Source organism: Callionymus lyra, chromosome 17, assembly GCF_982586985.1.
Source record: "Callionymus lyra chromosome 17, fCalLyr1.hap1.1, whole genome shotgun sequence".
NCBI lineage: Eukaryota > Metazoa > Chordata > Actinopteri > Syngnathiformes > Callionymidae > Callionymus > Callionymus lyra.
In genome coordinates, this window is record NC_141834.1 from 18180660 (window position 1) to 18195692 (window position 15033).

The 15033-nt window shown below is 39.7% G+C and overlaps 1 protein-coding gene across 4 annotated transcripts in view; it reads right to left on the reverse strand.

Annotated features, from left to right (window-relative positions):
* The window catches only part of LOC148062834 (protein MTSS 1-like), a 56494-nt gene extending 42333 nt beyond the window's left edge, over positions 1–14161 (reverse strand). For 3 of the 4 annotated variants that reach the window (XM_087779014.1, XM_087779016.1, XM_087779013.1), the window contains exons 1-3: positions 13706–14160; positions 11136–11197; positions 3840–3913 (exon numbers count right to left, since the gene is read on the reverse strand). In XM_087779014.1, coding sequence (XP_087635140.1) covers positions 3840–3913; positions 11136–11197; positions 13706–13777 — 208 coding nt within the window. In that variant the 5' untranslated portion in view covers positions 13778–14160. Of the gene's footprint in view, positions 1–3839; positions 3914–11135; positions 11198–13705 lie in introns of all 4 variants that reach the window. The other variant, XM_087779015.1, reaches the window with a different exon arrangement.
* Between the last annotated feature and the right edge of the window lie 872 nt (positions 14162–15033).

A 15033-nucleotide genomic window follows, 5' to 3' on the forward strand; every position in this document is an offset into this window, starting at 1 on the left:
CAACTTGTCATAAATAAACAGTACTGCTTGTTAGTAGTATGTTTCAAGGCTTTGTAGTATTCATCGACATGCTCTTGTGGTATTCCCCGCTAGGCCTCGTAGTATTACTTTACAAGCCTTTGTGGTATTCATGGGTAAGGGCTAATTTGTATTACTCTGCAAGGCTTTGTGGTATTACTCCGCAAGGCTCTGTGGTATTACTGGTTGAGGCTCCGTGGTATAACTCAGCGATACTCCGTGGTATTACTTTGCGACACTCCGTGGTATTACTGGGCGATACTCTGAGGTATTACTGGGCGAGGCTCTGTGGAATTACTTTGCGATACTCTGTGGTATTACTCGGCCATACTCCAAGGTATTACTGGGCGAGGCTCCGTAGTATTATTCGGCGATACTGTGTGGTATTACTTTGCGGTACTCAGTGGTATTACTGGGCGATACCCCGAGGTATTACTGGGCGAGGCTCCGGGGTATTACTGGGCGAGGCTCCGGGGTATTACTTTGCGATACTCCAGGGTATTACTTTGCGATACTCCGTGGTATTACTGGGCGATAATCCGAGGTATCACTCAGCGAGGCTCCGTTGTATTACTTTGCGATACTCCGTGGTATTACTCGGAAATACTCCGTGGTATTACTCTGCAATACTCCGAGGTATTACTGGGCGAGCCTGCGTGGTCTTACTCGGCAAGGCTCCAAGTTATACCACAAAGCCACATCAACTCGTGAATGATGTACAAATGTATCAAAATGAATACTGCGCTTTATAATTCGTTGCGCCTTATAGCCCAAAAAAGACGGTACTTTAAATGACCAGATAATGTTTTGCTTTGAAGGTTGCCATTAGGAGAGATAAGATGGATAAGATCAAAAATGTTAGAAAGAGGAGATGTGGACAAAGAATGTAGGAGATACGAGGAAAGGAAAAGTTGGGATTGTCGACCAATGAGATTCACGGATGGTGTAAGCGAAGCGACCGGGGAGGATCGTCAAGATGCTGAAGGAGGATGATTTAGTCTGGCAACCTTTGCTGGGAAATGCCCATAGAAGAAGAAGAAGAAGAAGAAGAAGAAGCTAGCGTCGACACAAAGGTGGCATATTATCAACCAAACAATACATGCATTCATGAACTTCAGCATTTGATCTTAGCAACATTTCAGACTCTATCAGGCCTTTGTTCACTGCCCCCGAAATGTGAAAGTTGATTTGATCTACATTTCTGATCTCATATCTGCCCAGTGACCAAATCTAGTCCTTGTATATTATTCCAATATTTCTGTGACGTATTTTCAAAATGTTTCTGAAAGCTTTTTGTAAATATTGTACCAGACTTCACAGCAGCTTCTTGTGCAAAAAACGCAGGAGAATATGGACTGGAGTTTTTATTTAGCTGTGCAGTTTTTAAGCTTCAATTTATATCCGTGATTTAAATAGTCTCGCTTTCATTTCAAGAGCGTCACCGGCTATTAATAATGAGCGTCTAAGTGCTGACGCTGTAGCCATTCATGTCATGAGCTGTCATTACGAAAACAGGTTGACTTGTTTGTATACAACGTGACTTCTCGTTTGTTTACCCGTAAATCCCTTCGCAGTACTTGTTTGGGAACTTTGAGTTATCGTCATCTCCATCGGCGGCAGATTAAAGAAAGGTGTGCGGCTGGAGAAAGACTCAACAACGACGACGCTGCCGGACGACATTTCTTTCTGAGTCATTACCATGGCGATGGACGGTGGGCGGCGTGTTTGGACTTGAAAGTGACTCGACAAAAAGAATGAGGCAAATAAGTAACGATTGCATCCTGTTTTTGTTTTAACCACACAAGAAGTACACAACCTGATGAAGATATGGAAAACCACCCAGGTGCTCATTTACATCAGAGCTACAGTAGCAGGTTCTACCTCTTCTTTTCTCCTCCGACATAACTCCTTCCATATATCGGAGCTCTGATGTCATGACAAGAGTTCTTTGTGGTCGAACAATATAGAAAGTCGATACTGAAGCTGTCGCCCGAGGCACCACGTCTACATCATATATTATATGACAGAATTGACAGTACTACAAACCTTAAACACCTCCACATAGTTGCTACAACATATTTTGATGATGGCACTTCAATGCTAGTTGATCAAGAGTTGCTAAAGATTCTGTTCAAAATATTGGGTACAGGCTAAATTACACTAAAACTAGTATGTTGATCCCGCAATTTCTGAGCCACAAGTCAACCAATCTTCCGTCCGAGCAACGCCGCTGAGCTTAATACACTTCGAGTCCATTCGTACGCCAAAAAACACAGATTTTCCTCCTCCGCCGAGTGGCTGCTTGGCTGCCTCCCCACTTTCTGTCCTTCCTCAGTACAATGACTTACCAAAAAAAAGAGTGATTCGAACACCAAATTATGCACCGTAATGAAGTTGTGAATTGTCCGTTGAGTCATCAATAGGACGCTGATCTCACATGCTAATGCGACGGTAATTACATTGGAACGTTCGTGTTTGTTCAGACGCCAACAAGCCGAAGAAAGGCCAATGTTTGCCTGATTTAATGACGTGAATACTACATTCTCGACGATAAAAGTTCCTGTTTTACATCCACCTCCGTCAGTGGATGACGGCGTTCCACAACAACACTTCATTTACATGTATTTTGAATTCCACAACTGACTCACGAAACACACAATGTGGCGCATGCCTGGCGTGTCTTAAAAACTCTCATCTGGACCGATGATCTGATACCACAGGATTTCAACTCAGTACAGTTGTATTTTCATCTTGATATGAAGACAGACCTTAAGGCTTCCAACTCCACAGATTCAGTTGGGACGTGTCAGTGATGTTTAAAGACAGTTTCCACTCTATTGTTCTCAGTTTTTGGCAAATGTTTTTAACCATTATTTTCTTTGCTCTTTTTACTCAGTGGAAAAAAAACAAACAAGCTACAGTCTTTTGTGAACACGACAAAGACGCTTACGGTTAAAAGTTAATAATCATAATTAAGGATCCGAACTATTGCAATAATTACAGTTTTGCAACAGACACGATAGTCGAGAGAGCTAGAATGGAGGCGGAGTTATGGACCTCAAACTAAAAATGTGGATATGCGATACTTTTTTGACAATGCGAGGAGAAAGAATGGCTGAGATGATTGATGAAGGAGAAGATAAAGGATGATGCAAGACGTTTCAACATCTTAATATGACTGCCGGAATGAAAAAAAAAAGAGAAAAAAAGGACAATGGAGGGGAAAAGAATAGCACCCCGTTGTCGTCCATGATCTCTCGCTGGTATTGTTCCTCCCTTTTCTTTTTCTCCCCCATGCGTGAGGAGTGATGGATGGAAGCGTCTACGCTCCTAATAATAGTCTGGACCGAAGCTGGGCGAGGACACGGCTGAAGAAGAATGAGCTCGCGAGCGAACATGTGCATTTTCAGGCCCCGATTGTCCAGATGCGGCAGCGGTGGATGATATGTGGGGGGTTGGGTGGCACCGGGATTTGGGAGGGAAGCGGGAAAACAAACCTTGTAGGGGGGGACGGCGGGGACTAGTAGGGGGCCGATGAATTTACTACCCATACGGTAAAGTAAACAACCTCTGCACAGAGACCAGCCTGGACTCGCAGAGACGGCCTACAGAAGACAAGAAGGTGTCCAGACGCTGCTGCAGATAAAGATCTCTCTGATGTAAACCAAACCAGCTGATGGATTTTTTTCCCCCAAACACGACGTACCGTCAACATTTGTCAAGTTATCGCTGCCGGATGAGGAAGTCGTCGTGGAAATATAGACTTTTTTTGAGCAAACATGTTGGATGAGGATGTGAGGATGAACAAAAACAGTTCCTACCACGTGAGTTGGTCGCCAGGTCGGCGACTTTCTGGAAGGCGTCCAAGAAGGCGGCGACCGCAACTACCGTCGCCCTGCGAGAAAAGAAGGAGGCGTTACTTAGATGACAAAGGATCTCAATTTAGTTCAAAAACATTTATTCAACTGTGGCTAAGTGTGTGAAAATATCGATACATTTAAATATTGTGATTTTTTCACGATACCGTATCAACACAACTGCATCTTTTTTTTGTTTCAAATCCTACTTTATTAAAATATATATTTAAAATCAACTAATTTGTTGTTGTTTTATATTCACAGCATTTGTTCATTTTAGTGTTGCAATTAAACTTCCGGCCGCTAGATGGCAAAAGTCATTACATCCTCTATAGACTAAAGGAACAATGAAACCTTTGAAATTCCGGCGATGACTGAGGACAAGAGGCTGCAGTGGACTTCAGTAGCTTTTTAAAGCTGATGTTTGGACACATTTTGGTTTGAAAACAAATGAAAGCCGTTACGACTTCGTCAAGAGTCATGTGGTCTGTAAATACTGGGGATGACTGAGAACAAGAGGATACAGTGACTCCAACAGCTTTTAAAGTTGATGTTTGGACATATTTTGGTTTAAAAAAAACAAATGAAAGCAGTAAGGACTTTGTCAAGAGTCACATGGTCTTTAAATTCTGGGTATGACTGAGGACGAGAGGATACAGTTACTCCAGCAGCTTTTAAATTTGACATATTTTGGTTTAAAAAAAAACAAACGAAAAGAGTTACGACTTCATCAAGAGTCATGTGGTCTGTAAATTCTACAACACCAGAGTACTCGACAATACTACAAATATATACTTGTTACTACAGTATCACAATATATTGTATCGTTGACCCTGTATCGTATCAGAAGATTCTTGCCAAAACACACGCAGACTAGATCTCTCGTTTAGGCCAGGGGCCTCTAGTTTAATGTCTGAAGGGGCCACTGTTTATAAATCCAATAAAAACAATTAAAAAGGACGCCGTGGCCCCTGGTCCACAATCTTTGGTTAGGTCTGTGTTATGTTCCCGAACAAATGCAGTCGGAAAAAATGTCAAGTAAGTTGGGTGTAAGTTAAGACCTGAATACGCCCTGCTGGGTCAGGAATGCCAGCGTGATTCCTCGGAGACGGCTGGAATCTGTTAGGCTCCGCACCACAGCTCTTGACTTCACCTCCATGACAGATCAATGATACTATCGACGGCGGGAGCCGCGCCGTCCGTCTATAAAAACCCAACTATTCCCATATAAATCCAAGAAGACTTCATGATATCGGAAACCGATGTTTGAGATGTTACAACCAAGACAGGAGATGGGGTTTGTACCCTAAAAAAAGAAAGGTCTAGAGTTACCGGGATTTTGTCTACTTCACTGTCAGGTTTGCCGACTGGTTAACCTGCAGACACCGCCGGGTCTCGGGTGATTAAGATCACAGGTATGGAGATGAAAAGGCTCTTTGTGAGGACGCCGAGGTGTGCATGTGCACTTAGGGCGATATCTGATCTCCTCGACGCAGACGACACTAACGCTAGTCACGAACGCCAGATGAGGAACCGCACAACTGTCCAGAAACTTTCCAAAGCACATTAAGCTACAAAGGTCTGTTTGTTTAAAGCCCGTGAAACCTCATTTGTAAACACCCACAGCTGGCAGGACAACCTTCAGAACATAACCTGGGATTTTCCATAAACACTCCGGACACTGCTGGCTGCTAATGCCTCGCACCGACCGGAGAAGAAACTTGTTTTTCGCGGCTGATCCATCAATGAGGATAACCGCCGATAACAATGTTAGCTAGCGCCGCTGTAGGATGTTTACGTTCCCACTTATAGCGTCAAGCTAATGCTAATCATGTTTGCATAGAGTTTAAGTGAAGACAACTAAAGACACTTGGGTCGGCGTCACTGAGGATTTTCAAATCCATCAATAAGTATCCTTCTTATCTTGAGTTTATGTAGCACTTCGACCATTCTTAGACCTCATCTGCAACCTCAAAGGGTGAAGCCTGTGGACCACATATGGAAGTTTATTAGTGCCATCAGAATATTGAATGGATATACCTTGAATTTTTTTTATTGAAACTGTTTTTTAAGCATGATTTTTTTTTTTACAATTAAATTCAGTAATATATTAAAAGTTGAATTAATTATTTTAATGGTAATTTATGTTTAAAATTATATATATTTTTTATATTCTAATTAGTAAAAAATGATCAAAATTCATTTTATTAATATTATTATTATTTCTAGCCGCTTAAATTCAATATCGTCATGAGACACTATTATACCGAGATTTTTATATTGAATTTATAAGGCTACAAATTGAAAATATTGAACTGAAAAGGAAAATGACACAATGAATTATTGGTACTAGAATATTAAACAACTCTGTGTGTAAAAAATATTTAAAAATGATAAGCAATATAAACAAATCAAGCATTTTTATATACAATAAAGGCAAATTCAAACATTGACTTTAGAAATTAATGAATTAAATTATATAAAAATAATAATCCAAAGCTTAAAAAAAGACTGGTCTGTAAATTCTGAGGACGAGAGGATACAGTGGACTTCAGCAGTTTTTTTAAGCTGATGTTTGGACATATTTTGGTTTAAAAAAAACCCAATTAAAGCAGTTACGACTAAATTGGAAAAAATCCAAAGTTTCAACGTTTAAAATGGAAAAATCCAACCATCGAAAATACCGATGACGGCGACCGAACCAGGATATTCGTCCGATTGGCTGGTGAGCAACGATGCGACGAGCAGAAGATTTTCAGGGTGTGTCCTTCAGATGTAAAAAGACACATACATACAAGCATGGATTCCTTTCTATTTAAAGCCGACTGCGGGCTCCAGAGAAACTTCTTTCCCATATCCAGCTCTCTCAGACTTTACCTTGCACACATGGGGTTTTTAACAGTGCACCGGAGTCTCGTCCAGTCAAGTTTTTACCTTATAATTCAAAACAGGTTTATGTGGTTTTTCTTCGGAGTCCCACGGGCTCCTGAGCTCCACAAGCCGTGGCCATCTGCACTGTATCTTTTCCAGAAACCCATAAAACTGTTTCCGTTGAATTATCTATAGACCTTTGTCATATTCTACACTTTCTTTTGAATATACATTCAAGCATTCCTACGGTGTTTAAATATCTTTGGTCAATCAGCTTTGGATCCGAGCCGCGGGAGAACGTCCAAGGTACGAAAATTGACCGCTACATATAAACCCCCCCAAAAAAAGGGACAATTTTCAATGCCCCAAAGATTTTGCAGACAATGGTTCGCCATCTATTGTTAGCGCAACAATTTAAGTCGTTTTAAAAGCTGCATATTTCCCATTCGACATCTCACACCACAGCAAGTATTCTCGTACAACAAATACCATACAAGTATGAGTTAGTACAGTCTATCTTGATGAACATAAGTATGCATTTTCTCTGTTGCAGTCAACCCATTTATTTTTGGCTGAAGACTGATTTTAAACTTAGACATGCCTTTGCTGGAATGGAATGAGAGTTATGAGGTGTAAGACGTGCATTTTTAAGAGAGAACTTTTGCATCCTGACTCTCCTAGAATCCATCTTTTATTGATCTTTTAAAATGTTCCTTAACTTTTACTCACTAATGTGAGACAGACATTTTTCGGTTTCATTTGTTCTTTATTTTAACGAGAATATTGTTTTCATACCAGCTTAAAAAAGCAGTTTTCTGTTTTTCATTGGTTGATATTGTTGATTTTGCTTGTTTTTCCCATTCATGTATTTTTTCTCACGCTATTGAAGGCACCATAAATATTCTTAACATTATTAATAACTCGTTGTATCAAGTGGATGCAATGACATTTTTGTTAGATTTAATTTACGAAAGTTCTTATTTTTGGAATAGTTAAGTATTGTTTTTATTCGTCACCGGCGTCTTTAATGTTGCGTATCCACATACAGAATGTATTTCGTCGTAACTCTTGTTGACAACTAGAGGTCGGACGATAGGAGAACATACACTATAGGATACCCTGAATATTTACTTGTTGAAATCAAAACAACTTTTCCAAATAAGCTTGTAAAAGATCGTTTAGTATGACCTGCAGTTCGGTAGAGAGTTCTCCAGTTGATAACTCCATTTGCGATTTGCGTTAAACCAGAAATGGGCAAAAGAAAAGAAGGAAATTACCCGAAGCCAAAACATGACAGAACAGTCTTTACACTGTAATTGGTTGATTTCCGAGTAGCTCTGCGACGGAGGGGTTCAGAGGGGCTAAATTACAGAGTAGCCCGAGGACGTCATTACACACACATATGCTACTACCACTGCTGGCTAGTCACTTATCCAGGCCACGGCGGAGAGGTGGGTGTATTTATGTTCTACTTTGTGTATCTGAATGTGCGTGTGTGGCGGCTCGCCTTCTTATGTATCCCGGTCCCTAGAACAGATTAGAGAGCAGCTCGGGCGGGTGGGGGTTACGCCGCAGTCAAAATGGCTAGTTTGGCCAAATTTGAAGTGGCTAGAGGTTTCAAAGCCAAGACAAAAAAAAAAGGGGGTCTATTTGTAGGAGGCTAATATGAAGGGCGGAGGGTAGCGGGGGCGCTTATTAGCGAAACAGCATCGTTGCCATATGCTACAAACAACTGGAGCGAGATGGAAATAGCGTAATGGCGACTGATCAATCAGGTTTCTGGAGCAAGACGGTATTTTTAAAATGGTGATTAACTTCTTGTGATGTGGGTCATCATTATATAGAGATCCTCATTTGTTCGAGGTCCTTTTTTGTGGGACCAACTCAAGTCCCACCAAAGGATGTAACGGTTGGTAAGTTCCCGTCACCTAAACTTCCCAATTAATCCGGATAAAGGGCTTAACTTGCTTTACTTGTGAATACATGTTTGGATTTAAGAAGTTTTAACATCAAGATGTTTTTACGACTTTCTTAACAATCCTTTGTTCGTCATCAAAGACTAGGTATTTCAACGTCAATCTCGGCTAACTTAAGAGTCGTAGAGGGGTTCACAAACTTTAGAAAAGCAAAGCATCCAATTCAGAACAAAGTTCATGACTTCTTCGTGGACTGTACTCTTGGGGAACCCTTGTATGAACTTAAATGCCAACAATGTGAAAAAAAAAAGTAAAGGTATATCTCTAAAAACTAACGAATTCTGAGGTAATTTTTTGGTGTAATTAATGGGATTCAGTCAAGACATACTTTTGAAAATATTATTTAAGATCCAGTCAATACAGGATAATGTGGGCCTTTACTAAGAAGTACTCTAGGCTCATTGAGCCCATTAAGTATACAAAAAAAAGAGTGTATACGTCTGCCATATATAATTTTAAATTTAAATTTTTTTAAGTCATTCACTTTTTAACTAATCAAAAGTACCATGTCAACTTTGCTTCCTTACTGCCAGGATATACAGAGTGTATCGACACCCAACACTAGCTCGACAGTGAAACATACCAAAGACAGAAACTCTCACAGGGATCTCACGAAATAGCTTTTTAATAACGGCTCCATGTCTTTGACAAATGATGGAAATAAAGTCACTCTAGCACAATATGGCACCGACAGCTCTAGTTCAAAGGTTTCAATCCTCCATTCAGCACCACAGTAATTGCTAGATCGTGGGCTTTTCCACCACCTCCACCCCCAGTGTCCAGACCTGGACACCCCACCGTCAAATAGTCGGTCATTAACGGCGGCGCACAAATACTCCCCTGAGCTTTGGACGGACGGAGGTCACATATTTAACCTTCATGTGATGAGCGGACTCCAATAACATATCAGCATCAATCAGCTCCAATGGTCTGGAGTCGCGCCGTGGACGGTATTGTTCCGTCCCTCGGCCTTTTATGCCGCTGTCATCTCCGGTACGTCCAGGGAACACGTGGACACTCGAGCGGCTACACAACTGCCATGGGTTGTTAATCAAAGAATAATTCAGACCACAGGACGCCCGAGTTTACAGTACTTGGTGTACAATGAGCTTTTTTTTTCGCTGCCGTCGGCGCTTCGCCGGACACGTGGCCACTTAAACGTGACTAGAGAAGACGGCCGGTATTTTTATTGGGAAAGGAGGATGAGGAGAAGGAGGTGTGTACGCTCGTAGCATTTCGGAAGATAAATTAACTCGGGATTTAAAAGGGGTTAGATGTTAATAAGAGGTAGATATTAATGAAGTCCATCTAATTTAATTTAATATCTTTCAGGATCAGAGCGAGTCGTTCGGTAAGTCATTTTCGGAAAACATTCATCGGGTTTACAACAAAACAACGTAAACCTATTTTTTAGGAAACAGTCAAAAATCACTCAAACATCAGGGTTTAACATACTTTTGTATATTTTAAAAAGCGCAACTGATAAACCTTTAGTACCACGGTGATAATCGGCAAGAACCTGGCGAATTGATTCGCAAAACATGGGCAAGGATACGATATATCGTAATACTGTAGGAACAAGGATGTGTTTGTAGTATTGTCGAGTACTTGACTCTGGTGTTGTAGTATTTACAGACCACATGACTCTTGACGAAGTCGTTACTGCTTTCATTTGTTTTAAAAAACAAAATATGTCCAAACATCCTCTTTAAAAGCTACTGGAGTCACTGTATCCTCTTGTCCTCAGTCATCACACGGAATCGCTCGATTTTATGGTTCCTTTAGCTGCGGACGACGTAATGGCTGCTGTTGAATTTCAACAAATTCACAGATATCGTGAATATTTATGTAATTGTTATTACAAATCGTATTATTTAATTCTATGAATATTTTATTGTAATAGGAACCCTTAAAGTCGTAAGTGCTTTCATTTGTTTTGAAACTAAAATATGTCCAAACATCAACTTTAAAAGCTGCTGGAGTCCACTGTATCCTCTCGTCCTCAGTCATCGCTGGGATTTCATTGTTTCTTTAGCTGCAGGGGACGTAATGACTGTTGCCATCTAGCGGCTGTAAGTTTAAATTGTATTATTATTTATACACACTTTAGAACCCAGAAATGAACTATGATAAAAAATAATGTTGAATTAAATAATACAGTATCGCGATACATATAGTTGTATCTATATTTTCTCACACCCTTATTTATTACAATAACACGTCACACGCCCAAAACAACCGTAGATATGCGACTCTGTAGTAACATCCCTTTGTTTAGTGAACAACTGTAACGCTAACCCTGCTATTATCCGACAAAGCGCTTGAAGGGAAATCATCCATTTGATACACAGAGCTAATGGTAATTCCTTCTTCCCAGAACCTCTCATTAAAATGGGAACGAGCGTGTTCTCACCTGAGCTGCGACTGCAGTTTGCCAGCCTTGGTGATAAAGTCCTCCCAGATTGGGTAGCTGCTCTGTGGGAACAACAACAAAAAAAAAGAAAAGATACAATCGTAAGAATTCTCAGTATTAGGGGCAGATTTTGAAATTCTTACAGTTACGTAACACAAGTTGAGCTTCTTTCACTGTTCAAATATGTTGGCCCGTTGCATGATTGACAGCCCTGTGTTTGATCGTAAATGGATCTTAAGGTAGTAAAAAATATTGTTAATAGAATAAATATTTGCACCTTAAACCAGAAACGGGTAGAAATCAAAGACAAGATGGATGTTACTGCTTTTATATACTTCATTTCTTGACGTTTTATTTTATACTTTTTAAAATGTTGCTTTTCTTATTATTTATTTTGTATCAAATACACACAAAAGCATCAATTACTATGTTTTTTCTTTGTTTCCTGAACGCCTTTTCTTCATAAATCTCAATTGTTATTCAGTCAAAACATCTTCAAAGTTTCAAATGTCTCTTCAATGGAAGCTTTTATCATGATTTTCGCTAAAGATAAATACAAGGGAAAAGTCAAGGACGTCCTATAAACGTTCGCCGACTCTGAAACCGGATCAACAAAAGGTGTTTTCTTCTTCTTTTAATCAAATTAGTCCGATAATGGGCCGCGAACATTACCCATCAAAATAGGTCGGTGACCTCTTTTGGGAAGACGCTCTGATTTCTAAAGGGACCAGAGATTGAGGTCTTGTGCTTGAAATACATCCTTTTCCTTTTTTTTTTTTTTTTAAATCTCTAAACTCGGAGAGTGGTCTCACAGGGGGCCGGGGGGCGGGCTTGAAGTGATGAGGTCGCCGACCAAATGTTTGATGGTGATGTGCTACTACTGTCGGGGCCCTGAGGAATGTTGTGTTATGCTGTCAAACATTACACCCAACAACAAAGTCTCTTCGACTCGTCTCCTTCAGAAGTCCACGTTACATCATGTTTTTTTTAAGCCAAACTAGCTCATTTGAAATTACAGTGTTTTGAAAATCACACATCCCTACATGTGCGGTTTACGCCGTGAATACCGGGTCAACTGTGGACTCCCTGAAGTGCCGAACGACTATTCATAACAAACCTTTTGGACCGCCGCGGAACCTTCTGGCCCGAGACATTTGACCTACTCGCGTCAAAGCCTCCGGACCCCGCGGAACGTTTTCCACGGTGACAGTCGCATTCTGTACATTCCTGCCGCCGACAGCTGAGACATCTGCTAATTGTCTGGTCGTACGAGCTTTTGTCAAAAATAACATCGAAATGAGACGCCTGACTTTTTTTGAGCAGCGTCCCTTTTTATGCTAGGCTAACAACTACAACAGGTGTATTGTCTTATACAGGTATAAAAAACATTCGTCCACCACTTTGTTTCTCAAGTTTTTCCAGCCAGTGGCTACCAAAAAAGAAGCAAAATGAGAAGATAAGATACAAAGGTAGCAGAGGAACGACATCACGAATCCACCTTTTGTTGTTTTGATCTTCTGAGCTAAATCTCTTGGAAACACTTTGAGAAAATCTTATCCTACGTAGGAAAAAACCTGAGTCTCTTTTCATGGCGGTTTGAATTTTTGACCAAACTTCCTTCAGTTCGAGTAAACTTGTCCGGTACTAAAAACTCAAAACATACATCCATTTACGAATGTACCCATTAGCCCTCTGTAGTACCAGGATCAAGCGGGTTTTGCTCGGCGGCGGGAAACGAAAACCCAACTTTGATTTTCTTTCGATGTTGCTACCCTCGGTCGTCTCTTGAGTCCAAATTTCAAAGTCAAATTTGCTTTCTTGTTCTTTTAATTGAAGTTTTTAACTGATACTAATGTTACCTGAAGAAAAATATCGAAATAAAAAGTGAAAAATTGCACCAAATTTCTATTAAATTCTTCTTTGACAATGAAAAACATGAATAAATGTGCAGAGGAGTTTCCTACAGATGTTGAATGATCGCTCTTTGTATTCTGATGGATATTTGTACACTTTATTCTTTGCACTTTGTTCTTCTGTCAGCCTGGTGACCGGAACCCCAATTTCCAAGAAAGGATCAATAAAGTTAGATCAATATCTTGTAATTTTCTCCAGTCAGAAAGTGCATAAATCGTTCCTGCACAGGCTCAAATGTAAGTAAGTAAGTAAGTAATATTTATTTATATAGCGCTTTTCCAGACCAGGGTCACAAAGCGCTTAAACAATCAAAACAAAATTCAATAAAGTATATACTTTAAAGATCAAGATAAAACTGCGGCTCTGCTCCGAGTCCCTGACAGATGAACGTGTACTTAGACATACCTATGGTATCATATTTGGGCAACAAAACTTTATAGATATGCGTATAAATGTCATATTTCTGTGTCCCTTTGCTAGAAATACATGTTGATTTATTTCAAATTTCTATTAAATTATTTTTTAAGGGTGAAAAACGTTTTCTTTTACACCAGTTAGATGTTGATAAATATGCTTTTTGTGAGCAGTTAAGCAACTAGTCCAAGTGAGTTCTTGAAGCAGTTTGTCAGTGTAGTATCCAAATAAGTTGTTCTTACTTTCATGTCTCCGATCAAAGTCTGGAAGAGTCCTCCTAGCGCGCTGCATTCCTTGTCGATAACAACCTCCATTTTCGGGACCACCTCCAGTGGTCAGTCCCCACTTTCTGCTCCTCCACCTCCAGTCAAAAAAACACAAAAATCCTCCCGAAGATGAAACAAAACCTACTGCTACTAAAATAACACGAATCGATTATTCTTTCTTTAAAAAAAAAAACGACTCGTCTGGACGAAATTCTTGGTTCACTTTCGCTGAAAAGAGGAGAAATTTAAATCCCTCTTTCCTCTCCAGCGAGTCACAGCCATGACCGGAACACACGTCGAGTTGGACTCGAAGCAAAACAAATCCACGACTATAACGCTGGGAAAAGGTGTGTTCGCCGGGAAGAAGGAAAGGAAATATCGACAGAAGTGATCTTGTGTGTCTTCTCTGCAGCGACTGAGAGAAGCGGCAGAAAACAATCCGCCGCTAGAAACGCAGGAGAAGGCGTTTCCGGTTGACTTTTTTTTTTTTGTGACCAGAATAAAAGCTTCGGCGTCAAACTATGAACTCGTCGATTCAAATGGCGTCGTAATCGTAACAGAATCTTGAAATGAAAAATTCACAAATACGCAAAAGCTGTTTTTCTATTAAAATCCATTCTATTTTTTACGATCATTTAATTTATTATGAAGGTTTTACTTTCGCGTTTCCGGACAGAGTCTGCGCCAAAGACAGTCGTTTTTCTTTGTTATTTTGTTTAACATGAGCGAGTATTTATCTTCACTTCTTTCATGTGACGTTCAAACGCAACAAAGAGACGATTTTATTTGGTTTATGAACGAATATAGAAGTTGAAGACGCGAACGTAAGAAAGCTGTAGCTGTAAACGACGCTGACCTCTAGTGGCTAAAGTATGCATTACACCATACAATCTTGAACGCTTATTTTATTCGGTTAACGTTTGTAAGACTTTATCCTCGTCATAAAGTATTTGTACACGATTTTTATCTCGTAACTATTATTTATTATTTGCCAAATAATCGTATTTGATTCATCTCTATTAATAATATTATTATTATTTTAATTCTGTTATGTCACCACAAAAATCTTGGGTTGGCAATAAAAGTTTGATTCTGATAATTAAAAAATAATAAATACATTTTAGTGGCTGATGTACTCACAAGCATCTAAAATAGTATTATATTCAGAAAATCTACTTGAGTAAAAGATAAAAAAGGATTTTAAATTAAATAGTACATATAGTACTTTTAAAAGTTTAAGTACACAGAGAAACTACTTATTTGCAGTAACACAAGTTCATATAATTATTATATATTATTAAAAT